This window comes from Periophthalmus magnuspinnatus, chromosome 14 (assembly GCF_009829125.3).
Source record: "Periophthalmus magnuspinnatus isolate fPerMag1 chromosome 14, fPerMag1.2.pri, whole genome shotgun sequence".
NCBI lineage: Eukaryota > Metazoa > Chordata > Actinopteri > Gobiiformes > Gobiidae > Periophthalmus > Periophthalmus magnuspinnatus.
The window spans coordinates 20,378,479-20,402,822 of record NC_047139.1 but is presented as its reverse complement, the minus strand read 5'-3'; the positions used below and the strand labels follow the sequence as shown (position 1 = coordinate 20,402,822).

The 24,344-nt window shown below is 37.0% G+C and overlaps 1 protein-coding gene across 2 annotated transcripts; it reads left to right on the top strand.

Annotated features, from left to right (window-relative positions):
• On the top strand, window positions 1-21,884 carry sytl2a (synaptotagmin-like 2a). 2 transcript variants are annotated; one of them, XM_055226816.1, is made up of 19 exons: window positions 4-29; window positions 3,625-3,893; window positions 4,363-4,517; window positions 5,591-5,714; window positions 7,265-7,322; window positions 7,429-7,522; window positions 10,099-10,617; window positions 11,760-13,238; window positions 14,158-14,256; window positions 14,339-14,377; window positions 14,453-14,532; window positions 15,265-15,369; window positions 15,449-15,618; window positions 16,642-16,744; window positions 16,811-16,972; window positions 17,331-17,433; window positions 17,623-17,728; window positions 19,144-19,349; window positions 19,940-21,612. In XM_055226816.1, the coding sequence occupies exons 2-19, from the start codon at window positions 3,793-3,795 to the stop codon at window positions 20,086-20,088; spliced, it is 3,852 nt and encodes a 1,283-aa protein (XP_055082791.1). In that variant the 5' UTR covers window positions 4-29; window positions 3,625-3,792; the 3' UTR covers window positions 20,089-21,612. The 2 variants fall into 2 exon arrangements, with proteins under 2 accessions (XP_055082792.1, XP_055082791.1); XM_055226817.1 differs by lacking the exons at window positions 10,099-10,617; window positions 11,760-13,238 and having other exon boundaries at window positions 1-29; window positions 19,940-21,884.
• The last annotated feature ends 2,460 nt before the right edge of the window (window positions 21,885-24,344 follow it).

Sequence of the window (24,344 nt, the reverse complement as noted above, 5' to 3'; positions counted from 1 at the left end):
AAGGCCCGCTCTCTCCACACTCACATCAGGTAAGAACACTTCACTTCATTCGACATTTCATTAGAGAATAATGTCCAAAGATCTCACACATTTTACATGTGATGTGATTATTATGCCATGAGCAAACATAAAACTTGAACAAAAACTGTCCTATAAATAGTTTTTTTATGAGCTGCTTTGCATTTGCAGATACTGTGGCCATTTTTGGGGACTTGGGAGAGACAGCCTTTAGTAATCCACAAGGGAAATTACTGCGCTACGGTAGATATATAAAAATAAGAAAAACACATGAATAAATGGTTGTGAATTCAACATTTCAAAATAATGAAGGTAGAAAAAAATAGCAAAAATAGCCTTGTGTGAAATTATGCACAAATATATAGAGTAAGTACAGATACTTTTACTTGAGTAATTTTTTACACAGGTAAAAAAAATTACTCAACTAAAAGTATCACATGAAAAAATCTACTGAAGTAAAAGTATTTAAGTCCTTGTTTAAAAATGTACTTTAAGAATAAAAAGTAAAAGTATTGTGTTGTTTAGTTGTTAAGGTGCAAATGTAGAAATATCGATTAAAAATATTCATATTTTGTTCAACAGTAACAGTACAAATACATTTCTTAATTTTCTTATGAATTGTATTTGTGTATTTATTTTTGTTTGCTCAAAGTCAAAGCTTGAACTTGAAAACTTTAGTCAGGATGTTTCCACGAACATGGTAAAAAATAACCCCTCAACTCATATGAAAAGTACTTTTTACTTTTTCAGACCAGTTAAAAAATGTAGTGAAGTAAAAAGTAAAGATACTGCTCTCAAATGAAGTGAAGTAAAAGTGTAAAAATCTACTTAAGTAAAGTACAGGCACCTTTAGTTTACTACTTTTACTTTGTTACCCTCCACCACTGTATGTAGCAAGAATGAAATATATCTAGGCTGTGAACACGAGGTAGGAGGGTAAAACAAACATGGCATTGGGTTATCAACTGCAAGTGTAGGCTAATTTATTTCATCAGTAATTCATACCAGTTAAAAATTATTCTTGAGTATAAAATTAACAAAAGATCTCAGAGTTTTGGCAAGTTTCTATTTTTCATGTCATCAGAGAGTGTTAAATGTGACTGTAGCTGTGGCCAGTCTGGACAAGGAAGTACATCGCTCATTCAGTAGACATATGCAAACAAGACAGCATTCTTAGTTTTGGTACAATCAGGGGTGGAAGTAGTACTCAATTTGGTTACTTAAGTTAAAGTGCAGATATTCAAGCAAAAAATATTCAAGGAAAAGTAAAAGTATCACATGGCAAATCTACCTAAGCAAAATAACCGTTTAAAAATGTACTTTAAGAGTAAAACATAAAAGTATTTCACACAGATTTTTAGATCTAATAAATTGTGATTTTGATACAGGCGTGTGCTGAATTTTGTTCAACAGAAACAATTGAATTTCCGAGCTGTTTATATCGAATTATGAACGTGTTAAATAAACCCTCAGCCTTTTCAGCAGGTCTCAAACAATAATAAAAAATACTTTTACTTTTTTAGTCCTGTTAAAAAATGTAGTGGAGTAGAAAGTACAGATACAGTCAGAGGTAGTGAAATAAATGTAAAAAGTATCCACTGCACTTAAGTGATGTCATGAAGTGGTAGTTTTCAAGCTAACAGCTCCTTTTACCTTTTGTTCAGTAGAGATTGGACAATCGAGGGCTGAAATTATCTAAATAATTCTAGTGAAAGTGTGTGGAGTTTAAAAATACTGTGGAGCACTTCCTGTATCACCACATGACATCACAAGGTGGAACAGTGTTTTTATTTGAGACCAGAACTCAGTACAAATATGCAGGTTTGCGTATTAAACATGTGTGAATGAAACAAAACACAACTCCGGGTCTGTTTGTGATGAGGAAACATTATAACATAGATCAGAATATAGCATAATATGTCCCTTTAAATACAGTACTTTACTACTTTTACTTTGTTATGTTCAAACACTGAGTAAAATACATGCGTGATAAAATAATACCACACCGTTTTACAGAAAGCCTTTAGAGCCAGAGGCGATTACTACTCACTTTCACAATATGTGGATTACGTAGAACCAAAACGAGCTAATAGTGGTACAACTTGGAGCAAACAGATTACATAAGCAGGGGAGTCGACAGGTGGGGACAAAGGGGTCTGTTGTTCCAGGCCCTAGGATCGTAGGAAATAATTTGACTCTCTTCCAATTAATTTATATTAGAGGGGGCAATAGACTGTATATATAAATGGACATAGCTAACGTACTAGCTGCCACGTTCCAAATAGAAAGTGATGAAGTCATGAGCACGATTCCGGCTCCATCGACTCTGGGTCCAACTCACTTAACGTTTTAAATTTTGCCCGTCTCTCTTGGTCTTAAAATGTTCATATTAACCGCTCTACATCATCCTGGTGTTTTTATTTCGCTATGTTGTCCGTAAATCAAGATCTGAACATTAATAACAGACAAATCTTCTTTATACAGTGTAATGAGGGGGCCCATGTGAGGTTTGTTGACTCGTGCCTCCAAATTTCTGTGGACAGGCCTGTACATAAGTTGCATTTTATATAAAGACCTTATACCTCTGTACAAAATCAGCGCTCATCTTGTGTTTTTTTTTTTTTTTCTTTTCCTGTCTCAGGGAGGAGTGATTGTTTAGACATCTGTCATCAAGAGCAAGTTAAGGCAAGACAATTTCAACATCTGCTCTGCTTATTGTTGGCACATGTTTAAGCCTTTCCCTTTAAGAAGAATGTTACTACAGTTTTAGAGTGTGTGGGCTCTGAAATGTGAAAACGACACAACACACATATATCAAACTAAGTACTACTACGTCCATTTGTATATACAGTATGGTTAGAGCATACAAACTGAGACTCAGGTAATGTGTGCTCCTGAAAATTCAGAATGCATCAATTACTACTACTACTACTACTACTACTACTACTACTACTACTAATAATAATAATAATAATAATAATAATAATAATAATAATAATAATAATAATAATAATAATAATACATAATGCATTTATAGCACTTTTCATGACACTCAAAGACACTTCACACAGTTCAAAACAAAACACAAATGAAAGAAACAGATTAAAAAAGCAGTTATTTGAAGGCAGATTTGGACAGGTGAGTTTTCAGGGCTGTTTTGAAGATGGTGAGTTTGGATGAGTCTTTGATATGTTTGGGCAGGGAGTTCAAGAGGGTGGGATCAGCAGCGGAGAAGGCCCCCCCAGGTAGTCCAATAATATTTGAAGTGAGGAATCGGGCCTGGTCTATGTTGTTTGAATCTGTTTAATTAAAGGGAGGGTGCACCTTGCAGCTTTAAAAAAAGTACTACAATCACAGCTGAACCTGGGTTGCGAGCTTCTTAACCTGCAGGTAGAGGACACACATGTTTGGATAACTGCCTTGAGAGCCAAAATGCCCATTAAGACCAATGTTTTTGTAATTAAGAATAAGTCAACATTATAATTCTTGTCATGTTTACCTTGTATCTGAGGGCACAGGTCACGTTTATAAAATTGTACACACCCTCGCTTTAATATAGAACTCTATCTCTATCTCACTCATCTTTAAATGCTCTGTGTTTTTCAGATTCCAAGATGGCGGCGCTAAAAAAACAGAGCTGTGATGAGCGGACATGCTAACAGACTTTACCATGGATTAACTTCAGATTATTACACACGGCAGACTCGGTGATGCCTAATTCAACATGGGCTTTTGAGACTTCACTGTGAACTGGGATATAAAAGACTGGACATCATGATCGATCTGAGCTTCTTGACGGACGAGGAGCAGGAGACCATCTTGACTGTTCTGAAAAGAGACGCGGAGCTGAAGAAGGCCGAGGAGCAGCGAGTCCAGTTAGTTTTATATGGAGAAAAGCTCAATTGGTTTACTCAAAGGGGTTCTACTTGATTTGTTTTTTCATGTTATAAAATTAAAAATGGTTTGCCTGCAATGTTGCCAGATTTTCAGAGAGCAACAAGCGACCAAGCCTCTAAAAATCAAACTAAAACAAAAAGACAAGCAAGATAAGCAAGCCCAAAAAATGATACACCGAAGCTGCTATAAAGAACCTGACTTGGAAACTTTTGTACAGATATTTTGTAAACGCAGCTTTTAAATGAGTTAAAATGAAATCTAATCTAATTATACAGCAGTTTTATTATGGAAGTTATGTGAAATGCGCTTATACACTCATCACGTGAATAATTAGCATGTGAGGAATGTGTTGGGAAAATGAGGAATGACTTGGTTTAAATGTTTTCATGTTTTTAAGACAGCAGGACTCAGGGACGTTGCATTACTGTTGTGCGTCTTTTGTCACAGAAGGCTGCAGCAGATGGTCTCAAACAAAGGCCAGCTGAAGTATCTGACCGGAGAGTGGTTTTATGAGGCCAAACAACTCCGGCACCAGGAGCGAATCCACGGCTCTGAAATCATCTGGGCCTCCATCAAACACACTCACAAACCCATCACTATCTGTAAGTGAGGCATTACTGCAAGAGCTACTAATGGTACATCAAGAACACTATACCCACGGCTTTCAGAAAAACACTGTTGCCATAGTGACATAGGAATAACAACACACATACAAACATATTATGTCTTTTGAATGGGGAAAATACCCTCAAAACCCATCAAGACTAGAGATGCACCATTCCAGCTTTTTCCACTTCTGATACTGATATAATTACTACTAAAAAAATAGATGTCATTACTTTGCCTGGAACTGCAGGCCAGGTTACAGATCAAGTCTGTGCAGAGGTGAGCCTGATTAATGTGTGTGCATATACCTGTAACTGAGTAAATGCTTGATAAATAACTTTAAAGTGATACTGTGGAAGATTTCAGACATGGAAACTAGCTGGAAAACATGCACCCTTAGCTATGTCACCAGGCCCATAACCGTAGATATATAGATGTGTATATTAGTGTACATAGCTAACCTGCTAGGCGCTACGTTCCAAATAGGAAGTGAACATGGGCGTGCTTCTGGCTCCATCGACTCAAAAATTGTCACCCCTCTTTTTGTAATTGCTGCTGTCAGACTCATCATTTTTGGTCTTAAAATGTTCGTATTAACCCGCTCTACATGATCCTAGTGTTTTTATTTTACTATTTTGTCCATAAATTAAGATATGAACATTAATAACGGACCAATCAGGCACCTTCCCCTGAGCTCACTCCCTCTAGCGCAACAGGTTTGATTGACAGCGTTGCTAACTTGAGAAGAGACGTTACCTTCAACAGCCTCGCTCCAGACTGGCTCTTTGGTTGCTATGATACTTGCGGTCAAAACTCAGCTCCAAATTGGCCCCTATAACTGCTCTAGCCTCAATGAGTTTCATTTGACTGGAGCCAAACGCTATGGGTGCCGTCACACTCACTTCTTTATACAGTCAGTGCTTATAACACATTATAAACTAACCCAAATGTATCCGTTTTATTTTGTCTAAGTAATAATAGTTTAAGTAATGTGATTTATAATGGATTCTGTAAAAACAAAACATAAAAAGTATTTATATCTTTAGTGTTTCCTTGTGCTGTGTTGCAGTGGAGCTCTCACAGATCGCACCACAGAGACCCAGTTTTGTGAGCAGTGATAATAAGGATGTGTTTGTACCAGCGGTATTGTCTGGACTACTACAGGAGCCCCTCACCACGCCCGACAACAACTGGTGAACCACACTCACATATGGACATTTTAAACAGCACAATTATACACTCAAGAAGACAAGTATTTAGAATTAAAATATAACAATACTGATGAGCTTAATAATACTATTTTATTAATTTTACTTCCTATTCAAAACTTCAGAACTGAGAACCTTCTCCTCTTCATAGTGGTATTTTACTGAAACAAGTAGCACACGTGTTTTCTGAACCCTACATGTATGACACAGAGTCTGAATGGAATAACTGTATGTATAGAGCAGTGGGCGGAGATAGGGGGTCATTGAAAACATAATTTTTTTGAGCACTCAAGCCTTGAATACAGGATAATACAGGATTTCTCAAACATGCATGAATCAAAATGCAACTTTGAGTGAACTAATGATAATAGGACACTGTTATTAAACTCTTAAAGGTCTTCTTTTTTTTTTTTTAATAATTTCTACTATGAAACATAACCAAAAGCATACTGTTTGCTGGTCTGCTAGTGGATTACTATATTTGGTTGTGACATAATTCAAACTTATTGTAAATAGTGTCTGGCTCTGAAATAATCTTCTTATAAGGTCACACTTCACATGTTCACGTTTACCACCAGCTTTAAAGGGGTGGGGCTGTCTTTAGAGGGGCGGGGTCACAAAATCATATGGTTCTCTTTAGAGGGGCGGGGTCACAAAATCATATGGTTCTCTTTAGAGGGGCGGGGACACAGAATCATGTGTTTTTCTTCCTCTCTTTGTATTGTTGGCATGTTTATTACACCTTAGGAGCTTAGCAGGTATGCCATGGGGAATACATTTTTATCTGCTTTTAACCAAGTTGTTTCTTCGTCATTCTTTGCTTACTCAAAATAGTATTGATTAGAGATAGGCCAATATTTTGTTTTGGCCGACTTGCTGCCTTAAGACTACACATAAAGCTTAATTTGAATGCTTCAGTGCATAAAGATAACTGCACAATAAAGGACTACACAGCTCTCTTAAAGGTTTGTGGGAAAAAGAGTTGATCGTACATCGATTTCTCTGGACTCTAAACAATCGGTATCAGCATCAGCCGTGAAAAGTCAAATCAATCCCTAGTATTGAATGATACTAATTCACACGTGTTTGAGTAATCCTGTACAGGCTCGTTGACAGGAATTTGGCCCCCCTTCAATAAAAATTAATAAACGGAAGGTCCAATTCTGGGCCCGTAAAACCATGGGACCCAGGACAACAGACCCTTTTGCCCTCGTCTACTCCCCTGATCCTGTGTTGTCTTGTATTCAAGGCTTGAGTACAAAAATAAATAAAAACACAATCTGCTGCTTGCTACAATGAAATGCCACTATGATGAGATGAGGCATATCAATTCTGCAGTTTTGAACAGAAAATCAATGGACCTGTTTCTATTAATATGTTGTTTTAGATCAAAAGTGCACTGTGTTATAGTTTAATGCCAGATTACACACACACACACTCTCGCACACACACAATAATAATAAAAATATTCACTTGCATATAGTTTAAGTATTTCATTATTCATTCCCTATTGATTCTTATGTTATTTCTTATAGGGATCATGTTCAGAACTCATACGAACAAGGGCCCTCCAAACATTTGTCGCCCACAAAAGTAAGACTAAGATCATTTTACCATGGATTAAGTAAGACCATTTTAATTTTACACAAAAACCCCTACATATATGACCTTTGACTATTATGATTTTATTTTTTCACAGCAGAGGTTAAACCCTTTTAACAGTACAGCCGATGAGCCTGGTTGTGCAGACGAGTCACAGACAACGCAACAATCCCCATATTCACAACCAGATGGTACGTTTTAACACAGCTCTCCCTTTATACTGTACAAACATGTTTTTTGACCTGCTTTTAATAATGAAAACATATTGTCATGTTTCAAATGAGGAAATGCGTTGATCAAGACGTAATGATGAGTGTAAGTCTCATTTGTATTTGTACGTCTTCTTGTTCTCTGGGTTTTTATAATGTGGGATGGTGGCGAGTTTTCTGTGGCATGGGGTTTTTTCATTGTCGGCAGATGCATGTTCGGGCTCGTCATTTCCCAGCTTTATCTGAGGCGGAGTTTTTTCTTGGAATGGGAATGGTCTGACTCAGATTTCCATATTGAGTGTTTATGTGGTTTAAGTCCATTGTTATGGAATGTGACCCTTTTTCCATCTTTGGATTTGGAATTTTCAAACTAACAACTAACTATTAAAGCTGCACTGTGTAACTTTAGTGGTGTAAAATCGGCTACACACTTGTCTCCATGGAACTTCATTGGAATATTCCACAGCATGGCACTCAAATATCCATCTGGCATTCATATTATCAGTTTTTTGGGTTTGTTTATCGCTCAAAAATACCAAAAACATTTCCTTTTAATTGAATTTTGTATTTATCTTAATTTCTACAGGGAACGCCCAATGAGAGCACTTAGAATCTCTTTTTCATGAGTTCAAATACAGAAGAACACAAACAAAAAACTAACATAGAAACCATAACATAAGTCCATTTGCAGCATTAAAAACAAGTGCAGATGTGCTTTAATGCCATACTGTGTAACATTCCATGTAAAGCAATACCATCGCCATAGAGAGGCAAGCAGGTGGTGTGCCCTCCTCCAGAGAAGTTACATAGTGGATCTTTCATAATTTAGCAAACTGTCAGGGCGCCTTAACAAACACATGATATTATCTTTGACTATAGAAGAAGTAGGTTATTTATTTATTAATGTGCTGTAGGACACTGTAGGACTATGCTGCCCATATAGTACACTTGTATAAAACATTTTGTGTGATTGTTGTGAGGAGAAAAGGAAACTGTTTCAGAACTGAACAGAAAGTGAGAATAAGCCCAAAAACACAAGGCTGAAAGAGCGTGTATGTTAAGTTATGTTATGAATATAGAGTATAGCGAAACTGCTGTTGTTAAATATATACAATTATTCATACATTTCCTTTATTTTCGGTAAAAATAGATTATGAAATATCAAATTTTTATATTTTATTTAGAGAGACACTGTTACCGCACCTTATATCTGTACCAGAATAAATGAGTAGATACAGTTTAGATTTTAAAAACAGTGCAAGACCAGAAAACATGAATTATCTTTTATACACAAAGCTCTTCAATTTTTTATACTTAGATTAGGGTAAAGGTTCTATATTGTGCAAAATTGACTCTTGTGAGTTTTAAGCCATGATATAATGCCGTTACCTCATCAAAAACATACCTGGAGTTGTGTTTTGTTTCATTCACACAGGTTTGAGTAACACTTTATCATTAGTCTGTCTACATCTCCAAAGCTCAAAATGCTCTGTTCCATCTTGTGATGTCATGAAGAGGTAGTTTTCAAGTTCAGCAGCTCCTTTTACCTTTAGTTTGGCAATTTTAGAGTGAAAATGATCCAAATGAGTCTAGTGAAGGTGCATGGAGTTTAAAAACATCGTGGAGCACTTCCTGTATTACCACATGACATCACAATGTGGAACAAAGTGTTTTCAGTTTGAGACAGGGTTTGTGTGTTAAACATGTGTGAATGAAACAAAACACAGCTCCAGGTCTGTTTTAGATGACAAAACTGCATTATAACAGATCAGAAATACTGCAATATAGCCTGTAAATCACCACCATGTATTATGTTAGTTCTAATAAAGGACTTGATAATCATGAAGTGCAGGACTGTAGGATGTTGTCTCTATAATAGACTTGTATAAAACACTTTGCGTGGTTGTTGTGAGGAGGGTAGGGAACTTTCTCAGAGCTTTCAAAGTGAAATAAGCCCAAACACACCAGACCAAGAGACTGCCGGCGGATTACATCCAAATACATTCCAAGGCTTTAATCTTCCCTGCATGACTTGTGACCATTAGCTTTCACATGGGGCTTTGGTGGGAGAGTCCATAACCACAAAAATGAAAATGTGTACTTGTCCTATTACGAAAATACATTATAGTTGGAACACTAGTTTTTGGGGCTCAATATTTGCCAAATGTTTTGCTATAGTGGGGAATTTTAATGGACATAGCTAACCTGCTGGCTGCTGTGTTCCAAATAGGAAGTGAGCCTGGGTGCGCTTCCGGCTCCATCGACTCTGACTCCAATTCACTTTCTATTGTTTGAGTTTGAGAGGGTAAATGAGAAGAAAACAACTGTAACATGGTTAAAAGATCTGAAAACTTGATTTTGCAGAATAGGTCTGATTTAAAATAAACAAAAAACAATAAGTAAAGTTACCCCCAAAAATCTACTCAGTTCCAATAACTTGAGTATTTGTTACATTTCCCTCCTGCTTATAACTAATACAAAACCTTGACATGTTTGGATATTGCTGTATAAATGTGTTACTATTAATATATATACCATCTTCCTTGCTTATCTTTCAGAATATATCTTACCAACGGATCTTATAAATCCTTATGGCCTTCTTCAAAATCTGGACCCCAGCACTCTCATTTTCCCTATTTCACTAAAGTCACCTCTCCAACCAGTGCCTGAAGAAAACATTGAAAGCATTACAAATTATGATATAAACATGGGAACAGACGATGCAGGTGACAGATCAAATGATGCTTCTCCAAAGAGTATCCTAAAGCACCTGTCAGATACTTTAGTTTTGAATGAAAGGAACTCAGCCCAAGCTGAATCTCCTCTTGAGCAATGGGTAGATAGAAAACAAGTAAGGTTTAGTTCAGTGCTCAGTGGCAGCAGTGTGAAGCATGATGGGAAAGAGGTCGGAGAACACAGCCTTTTGGATGTGGACTCAATTGCTCCACAAGAAGAGGAGAGGAAAGATGGAGAGGACGGTACAAAAGCAGAGGATGGATCAAAACTGGAGTCTGAAATCAAATCAACAGACAGCGAAGCAGCAGAACTGGGTGAAAGCCAACAAGAAGATGCTAATGGTAAATGTCTGCATAGAATTAGCTCTGTGCACAATAGCACCTGGCAACCTCACTGTTACCGTCACTACTTCCTGTCCAGTTTTATCTCTATGAGGTTTTTTTCTGAGTCACGCTAAAATGAATGAATGAATGAATGAGGGAGCTGCAGGTGGATGTCACCGACAACATGTTAAACACTACACAAATAAAATGAATACTTCACCAGAGACACTTCTGTGGGGGGTCGGCAACCTGGAGCTGCAAGTGGCTCTTTCATCCGTATACTGTGGCTTTGCGTGGCTTGGGAAAATAAATTATAAGTATTTAAATGAAGTGTATTTAATTTGTGTTAGTTCTTTTTTTATTGTAGTTTAAATTGGAAGAATATTCTGATCTTGAAATATTTAAAATTGTATTATATTTTATTATTTTTCTTCACTCAAAATAATCATCACACTTGCAGGACTTTGTTAAAAACAAACACCTCACAGACAACAGCGACAGTGGGTCTTTGAGTATTAAATTTTGCTGACCCCTGGTTTAGAAAGAGATATGTTTGTGTCTCAGTGCTAATACTAATGCAAATTTTGAGACATAAATATTAAAATATCACAAACTGAAGTATTCTACTTATGAAAATAATTGGCTAGTCTTTATTGTAATTAATTTCAATTTGGATAGGATGTTTTCCAATTTTGATTAAAGTGATTATTATCTCTGAGACACAGTGAGCTAGCTAGCATGCTGCTATGCAAAGAGCCTATTATATAGTATAAGTATTCATTTTATTTGATTAGTTTTTGCCTGATCTTTAAATTTGTATTCATTTTAGTGTGACTCAGCAAAAACCCCACAGAGATACAATTGCACAGGAAGTAGTGACGCTAACAGTGAGGCGCTGTTGTGAACAGAGCCAACATTTTTACACTTAAATTGTTTCCATTTTCTATTGTTAGAATCTGTAAAGTTAAAGTGCAAGCTTATTATGGTAGTGCTAATTAAGGATTTACCTCGTTCCTAATGATGTGATTAGCACATTTCAGGATTAGTATGTAATGTTGTCTCCTGCCAAGTCATTATTTAATAAACCTGATCTTAATCTAATCTAAATAAACAGAAAGCAACACAATTTCAGTAATCCATTTGAAAATGTTGTTTTGCAGATCAGCCAGAGAAATATCAGGCCCAAAGTCCAGGGCCTTGTTTAATATCAGCCACACATGAGTCAGGTAAGGCCGTCCACTTGGAGACTGTGCCAGAGGAGGACCACGACCCTCCCCTCACTGAAAAACAACTGACCGATGAGAGCTCGAAGAAACCCTCTCATGTCTCACCATCGGCTAAACAGCGGCTTTTGGGATTTTTTAAAAGAGACAAGGTTAAAAATACTGAAGCAAAGAAGCAAAAGGAAGTGAAAAACGAAGATGAGGAGGAATCGATTTTACTTGAAGGAACTGTGCCATCTGTAGAAGCCCCATTACAGACAGCAGAGGATAGAGGAGAAAGTGAACTGAACACATCACCAGAGAAGAGTGGTCCAAAAATAGAAGGGATCACAGAAACAGAATTGCAAACTAAGACAAACGAATCCTCACAAACTATTCAAGCAAGTCTAAATACAGAAATCGTAGTTAGTAATGTCTCAAAAAGTCCAAATGATCATGAAAATATTACCAAAAGTGATGGAAATTCTCATTATAAACTGCAGCTGGAGTGCTCCAATGAAGACACTACTTACAGGGCATTCCCAGTCCTAATTTATGAAGATAGTGAAGATTCTATTGTCTGTTCAGTTCCTGAAATGCAGATCACTGAACCCAAATCCAAACAGTTACCAGTGGCCCTCCCTAAACAGCTATCATATTTCCCACAAGACGATAAACCCGCTAATGTTTGTGAGCTGAAAAACTTCTGGGAGGAATGTTCAGGAGGTAGGGCCAGTGCACCTTGTAGTCCCATACACTCAAGTAAACCTTCTCCCATTGCTTCTCCACTGAAAGCTACAGGAAGCCAGAAGAGACCAGATCCAATTTCCCCTTCCAAAATCATTACCATTAAATCAGTCATAGTTAACGACAAAGGATTTGTGAGTACTGATATAGTTAAAAAAGCGAAAGAAACCTCAAGTCTACAAGACGTACCGCAGAGTCCAACCAAATCTCCAACAAAAAGACCTAAAGACCAGTACGACGAAGTGAAGCGTAGCCCTTCCAAAACATGCCACCCAAGGGTTCTACCGAGAGAAACAGCAAGCCCTGAAGGATCTAGACCAGCGTCACCTTTGAAAACATTCCCAATTGTTATAGACACAGAGGAGAAGCCAAGACACAAGAAAAGCCCATCACATGAAGTAAAAAGTAATCTTGAAAATACTGAAACTAACTATCTATCTCCACTTGCGAGATCTGTTATAACTCAAGATTACGAACACTACTTGGGACCACATGACAAAGCCCACATCCCCCCATTTCACAACGTGAATACAGAAGACACTGATTCACAAAACAGACCGCAAAGCCCATTTGTGACTAACCAGAGCGGGAGCACGGATCCCAGAGTCAGTTGTTGGATTGAGCAGATTAAAGACTTCAGTGATGACACAGATACAAGGGCTTGGTCCTTGTCTCGGGCAAGTTCAGGCAGTGAGAATATCGTTTCTTTCTCCACTCCTTGTTGATTGTTTCTGTTGATTGTGAAATGATGGTTTAAGTGAATCATGCCTGGAGGTAACACAAAATGAAATCACAAAGCTAATATTGTTTCTACAAAGTCATTTAACAGGCTTGCGATTTCTATTCTATTGGGTTAAAATTGACAGCTGAATAGTTTAGTTTATTACATGCGCCGTCTTTTAATGCTTTGTTTTTTAAAGATGCACTATGTAACTTTTCTGGTGGAGGGTTTGCTATCTGGTTGTTTAAGATGGTATTGCTTTGTCTTGAATGTTCCAGAGTATGGGTGACAATAGCTTAGTTGGTAGTGTTTCTTCATTGATCCGAATCTTGGCGTAAACATCATTGGTTGAGTGGTCAAATCCCACAGGTTGGCGGTGCGATTCTAGCTCCCACAGATGAGTCCTGTCATTGTTCCTTGGGCAAGACACTTAACTCACCTCGAATGGAAAAATAAAAAAATACCTGTAATAAATTATTAAATAAATAAAAGATAGATACGTTTAATGCCATATTGTGGAGCGTTTCTGGCTAAGCAAAAACATCTCCATGGGACAAAAGGTGATAGATCCTCCCACCAGAAAAGTTACAGAGTGTATCTTTTAAAGTAGTTTGATCACGTAGCCTGACTAGGTACTACTGCTTTCTGATGTAATAGACACGTTTGAATTTGTATTAATATAATATACAACACAATTGGTAATAAAACTAGATAAAGTCCATGAGAAAACTATATCATTTAACAAGATCATTTTAAAAAATATAAAACAATCACCCAATGAAAGAATCAAACTGGTCTGGCTAATCAGGCTCAGTATATCCAATTGTTAAGTGTACATTATTATGTTAATGGGACTTCCACTGCAGTATTTCTCTGTTTTCCTGACAGGTCATGGTGAAAAGTCTGGCCCAGTCATGTCTGCTCTGAGGCGCTTATCGTCTAAAATATCCTCGTCCAAAAGTCTGGAAGATCTCACCTCCCCAACAAGTAACAACACAGCTCCCATCTGATTATATAGTGCACTCAAAAAGCAAATTTAAGTTTTGGGTTTTTTTCATGATGCTCACAGGGGAAGAAAAAGAACATATGAACAGAAGTGTGGATGACGGTGAATAGAACACAAACCAGAAATCAAATATGTATAATTTATTCATACTTTTTACTATTGTCACTGTACTTTCAGTTTCAGAAATACCTTCAACAGCTTCTTTTGCCACCTCCAAAAAATCGAGTGTCTCCGTACCTGCATTTCAACTGGATGAGGTATAAACACTGCCCAGAATGTTTCACAATATGGCATTACACCTTTATATACAGTGAAAATTTGTCCCAAAAAATCCTTCTCTCATTATTCTGGCATTTAGCAAATAGAAATAATTTTTGTAATCCTTGACCTAAAACATTAAATGTTTAGTCTGATTTCATGTGAGACAGTGAGAAAAAAAGTGTATGAGTCTTTGTATATAGTGCGTTTTACAGGTCAGATCTGTAGAAAGGCGAACCTGCTTACTGTAAGAACGCCTGGGTTTGAAGGTAGTTTTGAACAATAAAACACCTGTAGTTGAATAAATGCAAGTAGGACAAGTTGAATGCCATATTGTGGAACATTGTAGGCAAATCAGTTACATCTCCATGGAGACAAGCAGATGGCTGACTTACCTAGTGCACCTGTAATTATTCGTTTTTAAAAATACTATAATGTTACGGCAAACAGAAAATTAAAACCATACCTTTAGGAGTTTTAAGCTGCACTGTGGAATATTATAGCCAACCACATCATTTCCATGGAGACAAGCCGGTAGAGATCCTGGAGTCAGATTTGTGGAGATGCAAGCTTGCTCACAGGACACAGGCTTTTCCTTGTTTTTCAGTGCAATGAAAACATCCAAAATGAAAAAAAAATAATAAACATACTTTAGTTGTAGCTTAGTTTGTGGAAAAAAGTTACATGGTGGGGCTTTAAAACATATATTGAAACATATCTCTTGTATTCAGACAGACAGCGACAGTCCATTTGAGAACAACATGAGCTGGAGGAGGAACACTGGGAGCTCCGCGTCCAACATTAGCCTGTCCTCTGGCATGGCGTCAATGTCCTCTGTATGTTATAGCTCAAGATAATCTCGTTCATTTGCACAAAACAAAATACTCCATAAAGTGACGTAACCTTTATCTGCAGGTGAGTGGAAGTATGACCAGTATCAACCACATGGACCTGGGGGATGTCGATGTTCAAGGCACTATTCAGTTTGCAGTGAACTACATCCAAAAGCTGGGAGAGTTTCATATCTTTGTGGTGCACTGCAGAGATCTGGCAGTAGGGGACGCTAAGAAGAGCCGCTCCGACCCGTAAGTAGACAAATGTATCCCATAATAATCCAAGTAATAACCACACTCTTGTCAATGTCTAATTTCATAAATATTTACACTGTTCTGTCCTGTTAGTATGCGTGTTGCGTCACTGTCACTGTGATGTCTAGGATTAGTTAATATTTTAATAACACAAAATATAATAATAATAATAATAGAAGGTGAAAAATCAATTATTATAAATACTTTTGTTATTGTAACTGAGTACATTTTTTGGTTAATTTTACTTTAGATACATTTGTACTTGTAATTGAGCATAATCAGTGGTGGAACGTAACAAAGTACAAGTAGTAGAGTGCTGTACATAAGTAAACATTTTTGGTATCTGTACTTTACTTAAGTACATTTTACAGTGAATACTTTTTCTTCACTACATTTGAGAGCAGGTATCTGTACTTTCTACTCCACTACATTTTTGAACAGTACTGAAAAGTAAAAGTATTTTTTATTATAATTTATGGCCTGCTGAAAAGGCTGAGGGTTTATTTTTAACACGTTCATGGTTTGAATATACAAATCAAAACAGCTACAAATAATGATATATATATATAATGACTACTCAAAATCTTTGCAAAATTCTTTTACTATTTACTCTTTAAGCACATTTTTAAAAACAGGTACTTTCATTCTTAAGTAGACTAAGTAGGTACTTAGTAGTAGGTAGTAGTTTTACTTTGACTCAAATTCGATTTTTTGTAAGTAGACTGACCTGTAGTGTATGTTTAAATATACACTACCAGTCAAAATTGAATATTAAAAAATAGAGTTATTTCACTTTTTTCTTCACTACATAATTCCATATATCTTACTTCATATGATGTCTTCTGTGTGTACATAAAATGTAGAAAGTAGTAAAAAAAATAAAAATAAAAAATGAACAAGAGTATGTGTCCAAACTTTTGACTGGTAATGTACATACAAATCGTGAGTATAGATTTGCAGTACTCTTTCCACTTCTGAAAAAAATAATAACCACAATGTAAATTCTTTCCTCTTTGTTAGGTATGTCAAATGTTACCTTCTGCCCGACAAAACTAAACTGGGCAAAAGAAAGACCACAATCAAAAAGAAGACCCTGAACCCTACCTACAATGAAATCCTTCGGGTACTTTGTTTATAAATCAAAGTTATGATTTCTATTTCTGTCTCTTATGTTTTTTCTGCTTTACAGTTTAAAATATTGCTGGAAGTTTTAAAATCTCAACATCTGAACGTGTCGGTTTGGCACAATGACACTTTTGGACGTAACAGTTTCCTTGGAGAGGTGGACCTGGATCTGTCAGAATGGGACTTCAGTAATGCTCAGATCAATGAATACGCGTTGAAAGCCAGGGTAACAGTTTTTCATTATAGCTAAACATTTAAAGGTGAGACACTGCAGGTAAATAGGAAAAAATACTAAATCTAGAGATATCAATTTGAAACTTCTGCGTTAAACTGGCACAAATGTGAGAACTAAATATTTTTCTGAAGAAGCGATTGGATGATCAGCGAAACATCTTCACTTCTCCAACTTTTTGTACAGTTGACTGATTTGAATTTTTCTTTTACTATGGACCATACCACTGTAAGAGCCAAACAACTTGATGGCTTGGCAAATTTTCATACTCTTTATAATAATTGAAGCGTTAAGCCTACAGTGTCTTGCCTTATTATGAATTTGTGTATAAAAGAAGTTATATTTTCTTTAGACCGCCTCCTTAGCTCTGACCTCCAACCCCTCCCCCACTCGCACTTCGGACATCAGAGGACAAATGAGAGTAGCACTGAGATTCCTGCCCCAGGCATCCCCAAGTGAGTTAAAATATTGCTACTTTGAAGAAACAAACAAAAAAAACCTCTCATTATTCTAGCATTTAGCAAATAGAAAAGTTTAGTCTGTTTTCATGTCAGACAGTGAGAAAAAAAATGTATGTGTCTTTTATATTGTGTATGTGAACGTCTGGTTACAACTGTATTATAATTTTGGTTTATTCCTTGTAGGCAGAGGACCATCCAGGAATGAAACTGGAGAAGTACAGATTTGGGTGAAGGACTGTAAGAACCTCCCACCGATCAGAGGAGTTATCATTGACCCCTTTGTCAAATGGTAAAATATGTTTGTGTTTTGTTTAAATTTACTTTCACATTATATTATTTAATATGCTTATTATACAGACAGAGGGTGAATCATAACAGAGTGAAGTTTAGTTTGAGCCTCACTTTACCATATCATTTTTAAAAGTACAGTTTCAGGGGCTGGAATAAATCATCTTTGTTTATATTAGGGTGGAGTAATATGGCCAAAAAAGAATCAAAATCAGTATGTTTTCTCATATCACATGATCTTGATTTTCGAATCAATTGTATTCATTTTTTACAAAAGCAAATAAAATAGACTTTTAATACTGATTTTTCTGAGCATAAACAAGATAGATCAGTGCTATTAAAGGTCGTTTTCACACTGCCACTAGTCAGATCGACATAAAAGAGTATTTGCTATAAGAGTGGTGCTTGGGCTGGTGTGAACCTGATAGTTGCACTCTGGACCTCTGTAAATGCCCGGTCCCAGAGCTCTTGAAACAGGAGGTCTTGGAGCGGCTCCACCCTAGGAGTCTTAGTCTCCTCCTGCCTCTGTCTGCGCAGGTGAGCCTGGGTTTGTCTGTGTGTCATTCATAAAGCTTTTTCTCGTCCACCACCACCCCTTCTCTGCGTACAATAATCACGGTGTATTTAGTCACAGGAGAAAGAAAAGACCACCACGTATAAGTGAGCGTGTGCACGTGTATTTACAGGGCACTGTCACTTGAAGCGCGTTGTCATAGAAATACGTTTTTTGACCCGCTGACTCTCACGTGGCTCATGGTGTTTGGGGTGAATGATGAGCGGTGTATGTGAACATGTGAACAAGGCAAACCCAAAGTAAAGTAAACAGAACTAAATCTGCACACTGGGGTCACAGAGCCCAATTTTTCCCTCCTGAGTCTGAACTCTGAACTCTGAACTCTGCTTCAAAACATACATTTTCTGACAGAGCACTGACTGTCAAACCCTCAAATTAACAACTGAACATTAACAATTAGACACAACTGAATCTTTATTATAATTTGATTAATTTCCATCACATTTTTACAGCAAGATTGACTACAAGTAAATGTCTGTGTAATCCCTCACTTGTCCAGGTCTGATCCATAGTACAAGCCAAAAGTAAAATCTGTCAGCTGGGCAAACAGTTTTTAGAGTGAGGATGTGTCGCTGCTCATATAAGGCAGTGTGCACCAGCAATCTGAAAAAAAAAATGATGAGGAGGCTTGGATGAGCAGCGAAGCATCTTCACTCCTACAACTTTTTTGTCCAGTTGACAGATTTTATTTTAGGCTTTTACTACAAGTAAAGCAAAAAGCAATATTTAGGTACAATAAAAATATCTTGAATGTATTTGGTTGAAAAAATGATTGACAGGGCTTGTATGTTGTTCTGCATAAAAAATCATGTATAAAATAATACATATTGTGTGCGTTGCAGTACTGTTCTTCCAGACACCAGCAGGAAGAGCCGTCAGAAGACTCGTGTGGTGAAACGCACGGCCAACCCCATGTTTAACCACACCATGGTCTACGACGGCTTCAGACCTGAGGACCTGAGAGAAGCCTGTGTGGAGCTCACTGTGTGGGACCATGACAGGCTCAATAACCATTACATCGGAGGGGTCAGACTGGGCCGAGGATCAGGTGAGTGGCTCTCATAAGGCTTCAACTCAAGTTTATTTATATAGCACATTTAAAACAACTTCAGCTGACATAAAAGTCAACAAAAAACACATATACAACCATGTTTTATATGTAATAACTAAAATAGACTGAAGGTTGGCGGCTTGAATCTCGTGTCTGCGTACACTGGTGTATGAGTGTGTGTGAATGGGTGAGTGGTTCCTTGACGTAAAGCTCTTTGAATGACTTGAAGGTGGAAAAGTGCTACATAAAAATGTGACCGTTTACCATTCCCTCATAATTAGTCAAACCTGTATTTTGAGAGGTTCATGTGTGTTTGATTAATCTGATATTGTCCTGCATTCAAGGCTTGGGGGGGAAAAAATTCAAAGCTTCACTCTCAAAGTTGTACATGTAGGGTTAAAATATGTCACATAGCCCATTGGTGGGGCTTATTAGATCTCCAGGTTTGAACAGGAAGTCACTGAACCTGCTTTTATTAAACAGTGTTGTATCAATATGAAATGAACTGTAAACCAAAAAACATCCATAATATAGCTTACTACACTAAATGATACATGTGCTTAAATCATCTTTGTTTTTGTGTTTAGGGAAAAGTTACGGAGTTGATGTGAACTGGATGGACTCAACAACAAGTGAGGCTAACCTATGGCAGAGGATGCTGGAGTCTGTGGGTGAATGGGTGGAGGATGTTCTACCCCTGAGGATGCTGCTGATGGCAAAAAGCATGGCCAAGTGACACTCGGATCTATTGTGAAAAATACATATATATTTTTACTGCCCAGATAAACTAAAACAATTGTGAGATTTAGTCAAGAGGAAGAGGTCACACCATAGACTGTTTATATAAATGGACATAGCTAACCTGCTAGTCAACATGTTCTTAATAGGAAGTGATCATGTGTACGATTCTGGCTCCATCAACTCTGGCTCCAATTCAATTTACATGGAAAAACTGTTGCCCGTCTTGCTGTAACTGCTGCAGTGAGCCTCATCATTTTGGTCTTAAAATGTTGGTATTAACCTGCTCTACATGATCCTGGTGTTTTTATTTTGCTGTTTTGTGCGTAAATGAAGATATGAACTTTAAAAACAGATCAGGTGCCTTCTTTCCCCTTGGTCACTCCCAATAATGTTAGCCACAGGCTTGATCAAAGTGCCTGCTCCCTGCTAAACCAGTGGTGTGGGTGGGAAGAATCATTACCTTCAACAGCCTTGCACTGAATTGGCTCTTTGGTTGCTATCGTATTCATGGTCGAAATTCCAAATATGGAACTCGGCTTCAAATTGCCCCTATAACTGCTCTAGCCTCAATGAGCTTCATTTGACTGTAGCCCAACGCTATGGGTGACGTCACACTCATTTAGTCCACTTGTTTAAACAGACTATGGGTCACACACAAAACAAAATTACAAAACAAAAATGTGGCAAAAACAAATAAGTTGTAGACCTGGGGATATCCATAGGTTTCACGGTGATGGAAAATTGGGACTGTAGCCAAAACAGGAAAAAAGTCTTTAAAATGTTACATATAACAGGAAGCTCAAACCTATGAAGATTTCATTATGCTAAATTGACTCTTGTGAGTTTTAAGCCATGTTATAATGTTGTTACTTTCTCAAAAACACACTTGGAGTTGTGTTTTGTTTCATTCACACATGTTTGAGTAACCCTTGATAACTAGTCTGTCTACATCTCCAAAGCTCAAAATGCTCTGTTCCACCTTGTGATGTCATGCAGTGGTAGTTTCCAAGTTAACTGCTACCTTTTAGCTTTTGTTTAGTAGAGATTGACAATTCCAGTCCTTAAGTCATCCAGATGATTCTAGTGAATGTGTATGAGGTTGAAAAACACAGTGGAGCACTTGCTGTATTACCACATGACATCACAAGGTAGGACAGAATGTTTTCTGTTCCAGAGGAAGACAAGAACACATCCTAAATATGCAGGGTTTGTATGTTAAACATGTGTGAATGAAACAAAACACAACTCCAGGTCTGTTTGTGATGAGGAAACAACATTACAGCATAGATCAGAAAATGGACTAATATGGGCCCATTAATGTACTATAAACCAGACTCTTTCCTTTGATTGAAGACATACCTTCTTAACAAATCAGTAAAATACATACAAAATATTTTCCACAATCTCTCTGTATTGTAATTAAAATAGTCTATTCATGTTAGTCTGAATTCAGGTACAGGTTCTTGTGATGCAGATGTGATTTTTAGGCCTTTATTTTAATCTATGGTAATAAACTATTTCCACAAAAATTATTATGTTTATTTTTGATATATCTATGATACTGGCAACAATTTTAATTTATTTTTTGGGGATTTGGAAATGTTAGGAAAATAATAATGCTTCTTTTTCAAGTTTAGTGAGTGTACTAACTGAATGGAAACATAAGAGGGTGCTGTTGAGCTGCTTATGCTCTCAGTTCAACATAATGGGCTCGTTTATAATGTGGACAAATGCTGGTTATGCTGGAAAGATGTTCAGAGTTATGTTAATTCTACCAATAAAAATCATTACAACAAAGTACAGTTAACATTACTATGTTTATCTGTTTATTTATTTCTTTTTTTAATACTAAACATACAGGAAAGCTTATTTTCAAAAGCCCTTCCAATGTGACATTTTTCAGCCAACTCCAACTCTGCAAGAAGAAGCTAAAAATACATAATACATAATTTTTATAGGTTTAATTTGATCAAATCTGCAACATAAAGACACATTTCAGTTGGTACAGTCAGTATTCACCTGACATGATTCCAGTCTGGTTCACATTAAAGTGCATGCGACAGGTTAGACTACTAATTTCAGTAAAACACAGTTAACAGAATTATATTTAAGATTTGGAACAGTTTAGTCCCAAAACTAAAACCTTAGACAGTGATATTAGAATCCTCAGCATATTCAGACTTTGTATTGAGAAGATATAAGGTTTCCATAGAAATATCACAAAGATCTACCTGGGTTAAACTCTGCAAGGACAGACCAACAACGCTTTGGTAACCTGCAACAAGGAGAGATTATTTCCATTTATTTCAAGGGACTCAACACTTAGGCCAAAACCCAAAACTGTCAAGGAATATTCAAGGTGTGTATGTATATTATCCCTCATAGTACAGTGGCTGAGCAGCTCTCACATCTCACGGGAAGGAGGTTCTTTTCTGTGCAGATTTTGCGTGTTTGTATGGCAGCAGCCCACTGACACTGGGTTGATGGATGGGTCAAATGCAAAGAGTGATTTTTCCTCACAAGGGATTAAGTAAACCTTAACATCATTCCACATGATCATGGAAATCGTGGGGTTTGGTTCATATCTTGTGTCATTCTCTCAGCCTCAACCATCGTATTCCCTTCCTTTGGGGCCCAACACTCCCATGAGTAAGGTGATCGCTTCCACTTTTGTGCTCAACTCCCAAAAAGCCAGTTTCTTTGCATTAATAAATTTAGCATCCTATTTTTTTAATAGCACTGTTTGATTTCCTCTCTGTCCAGTTCATTCACAACACTCTCCATGTTCTTTTCCCATCATTCAGTCCCAGGGCTGTTGGTGACTTGCGGTTTAGTTTCTGGGCTGTAGTTGGTGTTTCGCTGCAGAAGCCTTCCTTGGGTCACTAGTTTAACCTCTGGTAAAACTCATTACAGGTTTGAGGGGACAGCACTCTCTTCAGATCTTTTAATAAACCCCTTTGATGTGCATATTTTTCCAATGACCAACCAGATGTAGTCAATAATGCCCTAGACAAGGTTGGACTTCCTATTGTTCTCATTAATCACATGACGGTTCTTCACAATCCCCTGCTCATCACTTTTAACATGTGAACGGCCGAGGGTCCAAAACTTCACAGCACTCAGTTCGACACTCATCTATAAGCCTGTCTCATCAATATCGATTTATCGTTTAATATGCGATAGCTAGAACAGTATTTTTTGGGACTCAGTATGTCTCGTGTGTACGTTTTCTTTGTAAAACTGAGCAGATTTGCCATATTTTTCTAAGATTTGAGCTGAAAAAGGTTGAATAAGTGAGTTCTATGGCATACAAAACCTGAATTTACACAATATTATAGCAATTCTCTATTTTGTTCCATATTTTTGGGCATAGCCTCTGATAAAACAAGTTCCAGTCTAGTTAAGTTCAACAGTTACTTTGTCTCTTGAGGTTTTTACCTTCCTGGGTCCGTTTACAGCTTTTTGACTTCAAATAGAGGCGGAGGTTAATTTTGTACTAGTCAGCGCTCTTTAGCTTATATGTACTAAAAAAAAATATCGCAGGATTACTGGTAAAAAGTTAGATTATCATGTTAAAGTTAGACACCACCCCTTAACCTAAAACTCAAGGGTTTGCAACATAACAGTCATCATGTTTTAGCTTTAGCTGTATTCAAATTAAAACAACATGAAGCAGATTTAGATTTGGCGATGTTTAGCTTAGCATTAGCTTAGCATGGTAATGATAAAACTGCTCCCTGTAAAAGAGTTAGATGACCCCGAACCTGCAAAAACAAGAGTATTGTTAGTAACACATTATTACAATAAATACACAGCTAAAGTTAGCATGATTTAGCTTAGCAATATGCAGCAAAGATTAATATATTTTATCTTCACTGTTTCTTAAAGACTTGTTTGGTTTAACTACACTCAAGTCAAATTAGCATGATTGAGTTTAGTAATACTCAACAATAGTATATTTTATCTTAGCTGCACTCAACTCAAATTAGCATGGTTTAGTTTAGCGGTAACCAACAATACTATATTTTATCTTAGCGGTGCACAACTAAAGTTGGCAAGGGTTACCTTAAAAAAAACAAACAAAGCTGTAACATCTAAACAAATGACACTAAATAAAGGAGGTATACGGATTGTGTCCTTATGGCGCTGCTTGTTAGAGGTGCTTCTTCTAACTTATAACGCAGCATTTAAAATGTGATTTCAAGAGCATCCATTTTTTTCCTGTCATTTTTATTCACACTCATGTTGGAA

Excerpts from the sequence above, each read along its gene's own strand:
- sytl2a (XM_055226816.1), top strand. The coding sequence starts at position 3,793 with ATGATCGATCTGAGCTTCTTGACGGACGAGGAGCAGGAGACCATCTTG. Across the intron at positions 15,619-16,641 it reads AAGAAGAGCCGCTCCGACCC|GTATGTCAAATGTTACCTTC; the intron begins GTAAGTAGACAA and ends CCTCTTTGTTAG. Across the intron at positions 19,350-19,939 it reads CAGACTGGGCCGAGGATCAG|GGAAAAGTTACGGAGTTGAT; the intron begins GTGAGTGGCTCT and ends TTTTGTGTTTAG.